Consider the following 14,124-nt stretch of genomic DNA (forward strand, 5'->3'; position numbering starts at 1 on the left):
AAATAAATCATAAAATGTAAAATTAAAATAAATAATTTAAAAATATAAATTCTAATAATAAAAAATGTGTTAAAAAGACAAATGCCTTTCAAAGACATAGCAATATGGTTAAATGACTTACGGAGTGATAATTCAAATAATAATTAATGTGTTCGTCAGAAGTTGATTCGATTTGCAATGTTGAACTTTTGAGAAAAGGCTCCTTAAAAGTGAAATGATTTCTATAAATCCAGAGGTCAAATGCTTTGTGGCCTCTCAATTTTCCATGGAATTATAGCCACCTGACTAGTGGCTGGTCGACTGGGTGACAGAAACATGACATTTTAAATGTGAAAAAGACTAATTAGGGAGAATCAATAAATTATTAATGATTTGCTGCCATTGTGTGAATAATATGTAAGCATGTAATCAATAAAAAGTAGCTGTAGTGTGATTGAGTATTTTAAAATGTAATCTAATCACAAGTACTTAATCTGGATTACATAATCAGATTCCAAAAATGATGTAATTAGTTACTACCCAGCACTGATGATATCATTATGACATATGTAGTTTTTAGAAATTAGATTTTAAAAAACATCAAATCGTAGCATAGTTACGACACAGTGAAAAACATTGCATGCTTTCAACCATAGAAAATTCTTTCATTTTCTTTTTTTCACCATAAATCATAAAACTTAACCACAAATGCAAGTGTTATCTACATTGTAAAAGAGAGAAATGCAAAGAATTATCAAGAGTGTTTCAGAAATGGATAATTGATAAAGACACACTGTACCCATAATATGGCAGATTCTGAAAGATTTGAGGGTGTAGGGATGAGTTTTGAAAAAGCTGTAATAATGATATGACTTGAATTATTCTATGAATCAAACCACTTTCTCTGAATTTTGAATATTTATTTTGTCATTTAAAAAAATCTTTTTTGGTCTAACCAACTTATTTTCTTTAGTCAGACTTTTCTAGAAAACTTTAGTGTTCCAAGCAGCCAATTGGAAATAATGTCACTTTTGTCATTGTTAAGTTTCAAGGCCAAAGATGTGGCAGTACAGACATTCAGAAGTGATGCTGTGAGAGCTTGAGCTTTTATATGCCATAGAGATTTTGTTGCAAATAAAAAGTTAATTGTGCTGCCGTTTCTTTTTCGATTTTTCATTTCAAGGAAAAGCTCGATTTGTGGACTAAATTATATAACACTTAGGCACATATGACTATTATGTGAAGTTCTTCTTTTTCACTTATGTGAAAAACATGTCTCCATTCAAATATTTATCAAGAAAACCTTTTCGTTTAGGTTGAAGGCTTTCTGTGTCCGTAGCAATCACAAAAACAAAGTACAGAACAGTTTGTTTAGATTTACTTGTTCTTATATTGCAGAAAACACTGATTCATAATTGCAAAAGTTCACAGATTTGCTGGCCACCGTGTAGGTTTATAGACGGGGTGGGGTTTTCTCTGCTCTCACACTCCAGGCAGGTCAAAGTGCTAATGGCATTTCCCTGCCAATAGCCTGCTATAAATTCACATTAGAAAATTAAACGGGGAAAAAATGTGTATGTTCTAAGCTAATACGGTAATATGCTCATTATTCAGCCACACTCTCTCTAAGCGAGTTGTAACGTTGAATTAGGGAAAGCATGCTTTTCATTGTTGCCTTTTGCAGGAGGGGGAAAAAAATCTGTGGCTCACATGGTTTGGAGGAACCCCAGACTTTCTCAAGGATGTATTTTTATGTTTCACTTCACATTTTAAATGACAGCTTTTAGTTTATGAGACATCAAGTAAACTATTTTAAGCTCCGGGTTCTGTTGTAAAACTCAAAAAAATACAGTGACATATCTGAATGTCCCAGATTAAAATGCATGTTTGAGCTGTTTTAACTAAAAGCAAGATGCACTGACATAGGCTATCTTAAATATGTAATGGCCATTGTTTTGTCTCAAGATGCGCACCAGTAATGTTTTTTTCCCCTAAGGCACGTTAATAAAAGCTACGTAAATGTCATAATTGAACTAAGGCCTAATCCTGGCTTTATCTAAGCCCTGTCTGTGAAACCGGGCCTTTAAGTCACAATGTATGAATTAAAATTGATGAATGGCATTACATAAAATATTAGTTAGCATTTATGTTTAAAAAACAAGCCAAACATTTCACAAAAAAGATTGTTTTAAGTGATAAAAACATTAAATATACCATTTAAAACTAAGCCAAAAGGCATTTGAACTTTTGGACTAAAGTGAAACATGATGCACAAATTACTGATTCCTGATTACTCTTCTTTTTTTTTTTCTGATTACTCTTCTAGGACACCTGTGTGAATTTGAAGGGAACTGTCTTCATCTAGGCCTATAAAAATCGCCTTGAAACTACATATATTTACTGAAAATGCCTGAAAACGTTATTTCTAATAAAAAGCTTTAGCAAAACTGTTTGCAGATGGAAATTGCGTAGGTTTTTAATATAATACAGTGACATTCAGAATGTGAACTACTGTAAATAAGCAATAGTACCGTATTTATTAGCTTATTATTTCTACTCTATTACATAATTCGTTCGCATTCGCCCTCTACCTGTGGCCCCAGTGAACTCTGAATCTGTCTCTGAGTTAAAATTAAACTGCATTGACCAAGAGCGCGCTCACACACACCGACTCCCCCGTTTCAGCTCGCGCGCGCCAACACGCCGCGTGTCCAGTACAGCGCTCCATCTCCGTAACGCGAGGAACTACAATACACAATATTTCCTGAAATCCCAAACTAAAGTAAGGTTTAAACACACATGTGTAGTCCGCAGCACTATATCATGCGGCTTATGACTACATTAACGTACAAACTCATTTTTCTAGGCCTTTTCAATTTAATTACGCATTACATTTCACTGAGACTGATTAATGATAAAATAACGAATCGGTTTAAAATGCGGCAACGCTGCTATAACATGTTTTCCTTCTCGACATAGGCCCGGAATCAGAAAATGACATCTAAAAAGCAAAGTTTATTGAGAGAGGCGTCTCATCAGATCATTGCGGGTGGATCAGCAGGTAAGACGCCCTTCAACTTTCTATTTCACACAATCCGCAACTTTGTTTACAAACTCGCGCAGTCTCGCGCGCGGCTCGTGCACATTGAGCACCAGTTAGCAGACACTCCAAACCGACATGAGGTGCGTGTGAAAGACTTTTCGTAAGGGATTTTGTAGTATAAATACGTTTACATTAAATAAATGTGTTTTGATTTGTAATTTTAAAGTTGACCAACGGACGAATCCTTCAACCGGATGTCTGTCTGGAGATGTACGCGGGATACACGCGCACTTCAGTTAGTTCCGTTTACAAATCGTTCCCTCAGTTTAAGACGCGTTCTCTTCACGGATTTATTTGTGTAGTAATAAACTATTTAGTTTATTCTTAAGTAAAATGTTTCTTTAGCTCATCCTTATTATGTTTACTGGGTTTAAATGCCATCTATTCTATAAGAATGAGTGATATTTTCTTTTAGTTTGTGAATAAATTATTATTATTATTATTTTTAAAGTTCAACAGCCAACAACGCCCAAATTACGCTTGCGTGCATAGAACACCAATTGTTTCATTAATTGTTTTATGTAGCTAATATACATCAAGCAGGCAAGACGGAAGTCTGCACATTTGTAAAAATCAATGATGCCAACTACTTAGCAAACTACTAAAAGGCTTCATTATGCATTTTGAGCTGGTCAAAATGTATTGGCAGAGAAATAGGAAAATCTATTCATTAGGTAGCTTTAATAAGAAAGAACCCGTGTTGTGACATTATTTTGTGTGCCATTACAGAAATTAAGTCTGTGTTCATCAAATTCTTGATGTCACGAGGCTAAAAGAATCTCAATTGTGAAATAATTTTACTCTCTGATATCAAGCAGACTGCAAATCTCTGGAATCAAGCAGACTGCAAAGTTTGAGCTTAGATTGCTTGTATGATGATCTACCAGGCTTTAGCAGTGACAATGAAGGATTTTGAACTTAAGGTACAAGGTTTTAAAGTTAAGAAAATTAATGAGTAACAACTTGCCCTTTTCATTTAATGAACTTTGCATCATATTTAGCAAACATTAAGGTTTGTGTAGCTTTCTTTGTTTCTTTCTTTCTTTCTTTCTTTGTTTCTTTCTTTCTTTCTTTCTTTCTTTCTTTCTTTCTTTCTTTCTTTCTTTCTTTCTTTCTTTCTTTCTTTCTTTCTTTCTTTCTTTCTCAGTGGTAGAATAACCCAGTGTTATTAGCTTGCACCTCCTGCACTTGTCATATTCCCTCCAGCTCCCTGTTAACGAGGCTTGGGAGCGAGAAAAGTTAATTTGTGTGACCTGGTCACAGGGATTGGATTGGGTCTGTGCTCGGCTTCTCTCAGGCTTGGACTGACTCTCCAAAATTGCTTTTTTTCCCCCCTTAAGGACACAAGAGTTAATGTCACTGCAGTGCGTTTTATATATCCTACCAGGACTCATTTTACAGCCTTTCCATCCAAGCATATATGGAGAAATTGGGGCATGTGTTAAAGTCTGAAATTAGGGAGAGTTAGGCTGTGTCTAATGATGTGATGTCAAGTTTTTTAATCTACCACAAGGGGGAAGCATTGTACCTGGCATTGATTGTAGTCTCAGAGCATTTTTCAACTTTTGGTTGTTTTTCATGGCTTATGGAAATGTAGCAAATGTGACTATCATTTGGTGACAGTCCATCTGTTGTAAAATCGATACATTTAAAAAACAAAAATACACAAAAGCATGTGAGAGAAGGTCATTATGCGACAGAATTACTTGAAAATGTATATATAATTTCATCAATTTGAGTCTTTAAAAACACACATTTTAAATATCCGACTCTTTAATGAATCAGTTAAGTAATTAATTAATCAAATCTGTGTTGTACTAAATCAGGTTTTGTTTCTTGCAGTATATGACGATATTTAAAAGTACACTAATATTTACTGACATGCCTTTTATTTAGGAAATATTCCATCTATATGGAACTATTAGCTGATTCATGAGACAATACACAGTGCACAGTGCAATCCAGCTTTAATTGTGAAAAATGGACCTGAATTAGTTTAGCCGGATATTGCGATCTTTGCATTTGCCCAATTATATAAAAAATTCTCTTTCATAAGTGTTCTTAATGGGAACTTATTTTCCTTTCATCATTTATCTTAGTATTATCCAGAAGGTCCGGAAGAACGGTCAGATGTTACCTTAAGTGTTTTTGGTATTGATTTCCTCTCCCTGCCCCTGTTATGCAGAGTAATTTGGTAAGATTTACACAAAAATGTTTTAGTTATGATTAGTTTCTGTGTAAACGTATCCGCCGACTGCAAATGGAGTGTGACGGGAAAAGACAGACAGCCTAAGTATAATTGAACTCAGTCCACAGCAGACCCTCACTTAAAACACACTCAGACCTCTACTGTTTTAACTGGTGCATAAGTGTGAAATGAAGTCTAGGAGCATCAGACGAATAAATCCATGTAGCCTCAATCGAGAAGAAGAAAGGAGTAAAACAAGATCAAATAAATACAGGTAATTAAAAGGAGAACCCTGGGAGAAATATTCACGTTAGATGTCTGCCGCAAACGACCGTTTCCTCTCCGGCCCACGACTGGCCGCTACAATCAGAGCTGAATTAGGCCTAATATTTATTTCCAGAAACAATTGTACATGCCTCAGCAGGGCAATGATTGGACATGTTGTGGACAGATGTTTAGATGAGCTCATGTTTGAATGTTGATTTTGGAGGGTTCTTCTAGTCTCCAAATCGCCGCCTCACACCCACTTCTGTGTCGCTTTAAGACTTTTGTCTTTTTGTCACTGGACACAGTGAATTCTGTGAACAAGCTATATAATCAGAGCTCTAATGATATTTTTATGCAGAAAGTTTGACTGCATTTGTAGTTCGCTCCTCGATGTGTAGAAAACCGTTTTTGAAATGGGGCAAAAACGCAATTAAACCATAATAAACATTACAAAAACAAACAGAGGAGATTTATTGACTGCTACGACTAATTACCTCTAGAGGAAATGTGCAGGATCATAATGTCACAAGAAATCAGTTGACTGCAACCAGGCATGAAGTATAATGGTAACATATGCAGCAAGGAGCTCAGACTCTCCAAACAGATCATATACCTCCCACATGTACCTGAAGTAGATTGGAGGAACCCTTAAAAGAGCGAACACCACAAATGTGCGCAATATGTGTTTGTTTACACCACGGATTACTTTCTACTGGTGATAAAACATCACTCCCTCTAAGTCTGACCCATACGCCTGCAAGAACTACTGTCGAACTACTGTTTGCCTGAGCCGTATGTGGGTTGTCGCTGTTGTGTCAGCTGTTTATCAGAGAGCCGGGTCTTGAGTTTAGTCTGCCGGGGTAATGTACGAGCCAGCCAGGGGCCACCGACGTTATCTTAATGGTATGATTTATGGAGGTCGCACGCTGAACTGAGCAGAGGATCCGCGACAGATGGGGACGTGCGTGGGAGACGTTTCCACTGTAGACGCACACACACATACGCTCATCCATCATGCATTTTGTGTTGCTGTAAGCAATGAGGATAATTGCGGTGTTATGGTAGAGTAGCGTGATTATGATTGTTCGACATGGGAGGCTGTGTCTGGGCTAGCGCTCGTGCTCATTTTCCGGGGGAAATTGTTCAGATGAGGCCTTTGGAGCGAACTGAAAAGACTGAAAGGAGCTGGCTGGCTACAATAAATACAATACGTTCTATCACCCGATAACGATGGTGATCTAATCAGTGTTGTTAATGTTAACCACATTCATTTTTGATAAAACATAGGCCTAGTCTTAGTGTTTGAATGACGTATGTGCTATTGGCATTTGAAATGTTCTGAAATGAGTTTTCTATGAAGAAATCTTGGCATATCTAACGTGAGTGGGTAAACGCTGCCTTTAAAGTCTGTTTACTTGTTCCTGGTAAAGAAAGATGTTTTCTTTCGCATTCTTTTATTAAATGGTAACTACTTGTGACTCGGAACTATTATGAATCCGTAGTGAATAAAGCTATTAAGGCAGTGTTTAAGATTAATGTTGTAGATAATGCAGCCTTTCTAAAATCCTGACCTTAGTTAATGAAGTAATTGGATGCCTGAGTGTGAATATAATAAAGTTTACAACAATAATTGCAAATAATGATAACAACTAAAAAGAAGTGTTTCCATTTGGATGCATCAAGATGCTCTCAAGGGTGAACTTGACCTTCACCCTTCATGTCTATGGTCAAAAAAATTCATCAACAGTGTTTGAGGAGGGGAATGATTTTCCACAATCCAATGCAAACTTGTATTCAATTCATTTTGGTAGGCTACGTACAGTAACGCCCACTTTTCTCAATGTAGTCTATTTCCAATGTATAATGCACAACATTTTTCCATCAAATTTGCTGTGTCACTTGAAAATGTCATATTGCGTAAGTAAAATGGGTTGCTAAAACATTATCATGTTGATTTTTTTAACCTTTTACACAGTCCCTCAAATAACCAAAAAACAGGTGGTCTGACATAACATGAAAACATAAAATATATGAGTCAAGGGAGGGGAAAAAAAAGAGTCTGAGATGTCAGAGATTTCCAAAGGAATGAATATATTAGAACATGCAGTCATATTGGCCGAACACACTGTATTACATACAGTACCGTAATACAGCACATGGCAGCAATAACATAGCTGGAAAGGAAACTGGCTAACAAGCTATGCTTAATTGAGCACTTAGTCTAAGTAGTCAAGGGCCATAGTTTGAATGACCCTGTAGGAAAATGAAACTGCACGGTAGATGATACACAGTGTGTGTGCATGCATTTGCGTGTATATTCACTTTTTCTTGGACCGCTGTCCAGTTGGCTGTTGTTCGACCTTGTAATTAGCACAGAATGCTGATATGTCTTTTGGCTGGAGAAGAGCTTTTGATGGAGTGATCACAACATTGCATTGATCGTAAAGTCTTGTATGAACGTATTCCCATAAAGGCTAAAAATAATCTTCTAAGGAGCTCTCCTTAAATTCACTTTAAATTTGTAATTGTTTCTCAATTCACCATGCTGTAATTTGCAATGACTTAACTGTGGTGGAAAACTTGTGTTTTGCTCTGTTTGAGAGACAAATCATTGTCCCGTTTCAGCTTTATATTGTCTGGAAACGTCGGGTGAATCTCTGCCCAGAGTTACAGTTCTGTTGTCGGCCTAGTTTGTCATTTGAAGGAGAACCAAACATGTCAGAGCTTTTGGTCAAGTACAAATGTCATGGATGAAACAAGGTCAAAAAGTAATGTATACATCTTAACTGAATCTAATTTGAGAAGCTAAATTGTAGAGAATTACAAACCTAAAATGTATGACTTGTATTTAAAACATAGGTACTGTCAAAAACAACAACAGCCAAAAAAGATTTAAGAACAGTTTTCTTGATTGTTGGTGTTTATGACTTTTTAAGGTTCTTTGCACTTGTGTACAGTGGCTAAATATTAATGTCAATGAATTGTTTACATTACAAATATAATTTATTTTTCAGATGCTATTATAATGTATTATTAAGGTTTGGGGTCAATATGATAAAAAAAACAAACTTAGGCTAATAGTTTCATTCATTTCTGGAAGCATTAAATTGATCAAAAATGACAGTCAATATAAGTTATTGGCTTTCAAAAGTAAGAGTCGACTCTGAGTCAATTAAATTAATCGTTTTTCAAATGAGTCATAAGCCGTTTCATTGTGACGTCAAGACGAAACATTAGCATATTGCCCGCCCACTTATTGTGCGCACCGACACCAGGGAAAACTTGAACCTCAAACCGGCAGCTGATTCCTGTGGATACTGGATAACATCATGTCCAGAAGACGCTGTGCTCTACAATGTGAAGGTAAAGCCAGTTTTTTTTTCACTGCCCAAGGATGAGCATGTGAAGAATCAGTGGTTAAAATTCGTCTTTACCACGATATCACAGCAGTATAATCCTAAACTTTTGCTGTGTTCCCTTTATTTTACTGACGACTGCTTCTCAAATCTCGGAGTTCAATGCAGGATTCGCAAACCGCTTGCTCTTGAAAGATGGTGTTCAAAATACTTAGTTTTGAGTTTTATATTGTGTAGGACTGTAGGTCTTCTGATAACTGGCTAACTCACATTATTACTGCCTAACTGAAACACTTTTGCTAATCAGTTGTGGGCCACTATTACCTATAACTGTGTCTATTAATGCAGATTGTCTGTCGTTCTCACTACTTTGAGGAAAGATTAGGCATTGAGCAAGATCTGTTTTACCAATGTTTATGTTACATCACTCATTCACGCTAGAGCTCGGCTAATACAACATTGCATACATGCACTGTTATTGATACAGTTTCCACGTGTTCACCGCAATATATTAGAAAAATACTCTGTAAATAAATTGCAGACCTGACGTTGTTATGGCAATGGCCATTTGTGCGCGCTGTGCGCCTTGAACCAATCACAATAGACTGAGCTGTCTGGCCAATCAGAGCAGAGTATATCGCGGAAAGGCGGGATTTAGAGAGATTGATTCATCTGACGAGTCGTTTGAGAATGATGAAAATGTGGTGATGTGCAAATGTATATTATGAGGAAATAAAACAGTTTTTTGACCCTTGATGCATGTAAACCTGTTGTAGGAGACTCCAAAACAACATTAGGAAACTTTAGAAAATAGCGTAATAGGGGCACTTTAAACATTCTTTGTAATAGAATCCGGAAAGAAATGTATCATGGTTTCCACAAATTTTTTTTTGAATAGTACAGCTGGTTTCAGCATTGATAAAATGGTATAATAAATAAAATATTTATGGTATAATATAAATTTGATAACAAATGTTTTTTTTGCCACCAATTCAGCATATTACAATGATTTCTGAAGGATCATGTGACACTGAAGACTGGAGTAATGATACTTTATATGTTTTATAAATTATTATAAATGATTAAAATAGTTATTTTACATTGTAATTTTTTTCTGTATTTATGTTAACTGTATTTTTGATAAAAGAAATGCAATCTTAGTCAGCATAAGACACTTTTCAAAAACAAAAATCTTAGAGTGTTCAAAGTAAATGCAGAAATGACTAAGTAAAGGGAAGTTACTTCTGATTAAAAGTCTGATGTAATTTGATGCAGATGCCACTTGCTTAATATTTTTAATGTAATGCAATGACATTACATTTTAAGTGCGGCATAGAAGTGTCCAAAATGTCCAAATCGTGTGGGGGAGTCGATATAAATATGAAATCCTGTGGACATCTATGAGTTTAGATATATGTGTGTATGAGCATTAATGTTGTTCTTTGTTTCTAGAGAGTCAGAGCACACAGGTCTTCAGCAGGGAGATGGCCTCTTCACTCTTCAGCTGGGTTAACCGACTCAAGATGAGCGCTGTGCGGGCATTGCGGGCAAGAGCTCAAATCATAATGTGATTTGTTGTGCTTGGGAGCCAATTTGAGTCTTTTCGGGAGAGATCCCTGCCCGGTCGCCGCTTGTGCGTTTGGCGAAGGAGACTTTAATTGGAGAAGCTTAAATTTATAGACACTTTTGATTATGGCTGATCTTGAGTTGTAAAAGGATGACATTGCCTAGAAGGGGGACGTTGGCAAAGGAAGTCGGACAATTTGATAATGAGAACCAAAACTTAGGAGAAAGGCTTGTTTTGAATTTGTTTACACATTTATTATCCTTTCAAAAGGAGCGCTTCATCCAATAAAATCAGGACAGACTCAGATGTCACAATCAAGAGGCAATAAGAAGGGATGGGAGGGAGAAATGAAGCGGTTTTCATTATTATGTTTGAAATAAGGGCAATTATACAATGGAATAAAGATATAAAAAATGATGTTGGGTCATGGAAAAGTGCCCTAGTTTTACGTCTTGAATTCCTGTTTTCTCATGTTACCAAGTGGCACTGGGTGGGCAATGGCAGGAAAGAAGGAGGGGATTATTGCACAAATTTGATGCTGACTGGTTTCATAAATTAGTTCTGAATGATTGACAGGATCTTAATCCAATAGGCGATTTGGCCAGAGAAGCTGTTTAAGGCCGAATCATGAAAAATGAAAAACAGTGCGGCAAGTGTTGTTTCAGATCGATCTGATCTGTGATTATATCCTCACTTTGATTGGTGTAATTTTTTTCCAGTCTGTGAAAAAGGCTGCATCATACACGAATAACATGTCCACTAAAATTTTTGGTCAGCCTCTAAATCTTAAACTGTCATAATGTTGCAATAATCACTTGTCCCCCCCTGTTTTCTGTCATTATGGAACTGTTGTTGTCAGCTGTCTTACTTGCAGTTGCCAAACTTTGTGATAGGTGGCAGTAAAGAGCTATTTTGAAGTTTCACTTCCAGCCTTTATAAATCTTTCACCAAGTGATGATGTTCAATGTTAAGGTTCAAGCTGAAAATTGAAAGCTTTTTATAGTCGTAGAGAAGATTTATTCAGTTATAATTATGTAGGAGAATCATATGGAACGAATGATAGTAAACCCTTTAATCTAGAAGCTGTTTGCATTGTGTACAATTGAGGAAAAATCCACATATAGGTTCTTTTTCCTTCCAATGCAATGGACTGAGTTTCTCTAGTGCTGTTATGAATTTTCCGTCACCTCACAAAAATGAAGCACAACTTCCTGTTTCGTTTTTCCTCTTTCTCCTGCTGTGATTCCTACGATGGTTTTAGCCTCATCAGTAGTGAGTCTCAGGACTTCAAAGTCCCTCTGGACTTCATATGACGTGATCAAATAGTGCTTATTTCATTTCCCACAAAAGCAATGGCTGCTAGCCAGTGGCTTAGCTAACATTCCAAGAACACTCCAATCTGTCATTTGCCCATCACTGTCTAACGCTCGGGCAACTCCACGGCAGGTGGCACTGCTCATCCTGACCGCGGCCTGACGTAGTTGGCCAGCTCGTTCAGCTCCAGACGCTGAAGTCCTGAGAACATGCTCGTTCCAACGTCAAGACGCTGGATGTTTGATAGAGAAATAAATGAGCTCAGAAGGGAAAAGGCATCTTCATCCTCGAGCGGTGTCTCGTACAGAATGAGACGTGCATGCAGAAGTCAGTGGTGCAGAGAGAAGACCACACATTCTGAGGGATCCTAGGGGCTCTCTGCTCGTTTTGAAGTGCAGTATGGTGGAAAGGTTAAGCTATCAGTCTGCTGACTGTGGCAGCAGCCTCTGATGAGAGATGACAGATGCTTTCTCCAGATAAAACTTTCCGGAAGGACACAACGACTGCTTTGCCGTGTCCGCAGATGAGACTAAGAAGGTTGTGGATTAGAATCATATACCCAATATGAAAAAAATGAACACTTTTTGTTGTTGTTGTGTTTTATATCATGGCCATTTATTCGTAGATGTGTCCACTACATCACAACGACACGACAAAATGTCAAACCACGTTGAGTGCATGTCAGTGTACTCATTTTAATCCGTGTCAGTGTACAACATTTTTGAAAGGATTTTTGTCTAATATCATGAATGATTAATTTATAAATATCAAGTTTTGAGGTAGTTACAGCATGATATTTGACAAATCTTGCCTAGCTAAAAAGTTTGAACTAAAAAGCAAAAACTTGCACCGCATAACTTTTTCAAAAGTTTTGTAAAAAAATATATAATAATGTAATTATTTTATGAATAAATATAGTATATCAAAGTATAAAAAAGCAGTGAAGCAGTTTTGTGAAAATATATTCCCAAAAAAATAACACTAAAGGTTTATGCCAAACTACTTAAGCTTTTCTTTTAGATGAATTTTATTTATTTCATTCAGAATATAATTTCAAGACAGTTGTATGACCCTGACAACCCCCCAAAAACAATATTATTTTAATTTAGAAATTATAAAGTTCATCATTGAAAGAGTGTATTTATGTCCTTTGTTTTTATTGCATTTTTGTTATATGATTTGGTGTGTGTGTGTATATCTGATTAAAGCTCTAGAATCATTCGTTTGCAGATGCTACTTAATGTTTTATGTAATAAAATAGAATGTGCAAATTTTGGATACCTCTAGCTTGGATACTAAAAGGATACATTTAAAACTTATATTTTCAGTTTTATTCTGTATTGCATGAGCAGTATATTAAACAGAAGCATGTAATGTTTATAATCGGATGGCTCAGCAGGTGTGTGTTAGTATGAGGGTAGAAGCAGAGCTGATGAGATGGGAGATATATCTCCTCTGTAAGCACTTGTTTCTTCCCAGGAGCCCATTGCCGCCCATGTAGAAAGGAATCTAGTATGGCTCTGGTGTCAGGCTCTGTCATGCATGGCCAGGCTCTGGGGTGCTTTTGAAAACGGCCCTTTCCGCCTCAGTCGGCTGAATAGATGGAGCCCAAGGGGCACTTTTTCCACAGCCACCAATTTATCAGCTCATATCCAGACCGATATGGCCTGTCATTGCCTGTGCTTTCCCTGTTTGTCCCTCTCAATGTTTATAAATGGCAGTGAGTGAATGGCAATGCCTGGCGTAGAGGAAATGTCTCACTGTGATTATGTGCAGGTCGCTGCCGTTTTTGTGGGTCTGTTTGTGTTTGGATTGCTTAGGGAAATGTTTTGTTTGGTAATTTTTTTCCGACCCACCCGTGCACTCTCAGATTTAATTGCATTTATGATATGTACTTGTGAGTATCCTGAAAGAAACGGGCATACTACTAACACTAATAGTTATGAAAAATATGTAATGCAATCCACAGTAACATTATGGCTTTAATTTTAAAATTCCCCCCCAAAATGGCTGGTCAGAGGGCTACAATAATTGTCCAGGGGGCAATTAGGTAGAATGGCTGCGGGAGCTGCAAAGTCATTTTGTAAGCCAAACATCCTGGTGCTGGGCTGCAGAATCCAGTCAGCTTGCGGGAAGCTGTTTGTGGGGAAGTGGATCAGGGTTTGTTTTCTTTCTCTGAGAACTCTGCCAGATGAGCAGCACCTGAATTTCAGCACCATTCTTTTCTCCTTCATCTTCATGTGACCAAAGCAATAAATAATGAAACCATGTCTAATTTTAATCTGAATCCCACAAATTATTTTATGGTAAAATAAAATAACATTAAACATATTGTTCTGGCTTTAAAACC

The 14,124-nt window shown here is 36.9% G+C and overlaps 1 protein-coding gene across 1 annotated transcript in view; it reads left to right on the plus strand.

The window, feature by feature from the left end:
* Positions 1-2,573: 2,573 nt before the first annotated feature.
* The window catches only part of slc25a21 (solute carrier family 25 member 21), a 96,500-nt gene continuing 84,949 nt past the window's right edge, over positions 2,574-14,124 (plus strand). The window contains exons 1-2 of the mRNA XM_079852817.1: positions 2,574-2,761; positions 2,959-3,040. Coding sequence (XP_079708943.1) covers positions 2,974-3,040 — 67 coding nt within the window. The 5' untranslated portion in view covers positions 2,574-2,761; positions 2,959-2,973. The remainder of the gene's footprint in view (positions 2,762-2,958; positions 3,041-14,124) is intronic.

Source organism: Squalius cephalus (assembly GCF_949319135.1).
Source record: "Squalius cephalus genome assembly, chromosome: 20".
Lineage (NCBI taxonomy): Eukaryota > Metazoa > Chordata > Actinopteri > Cypriniformes > Leuciscidae > Squalius > Squalius cephalus.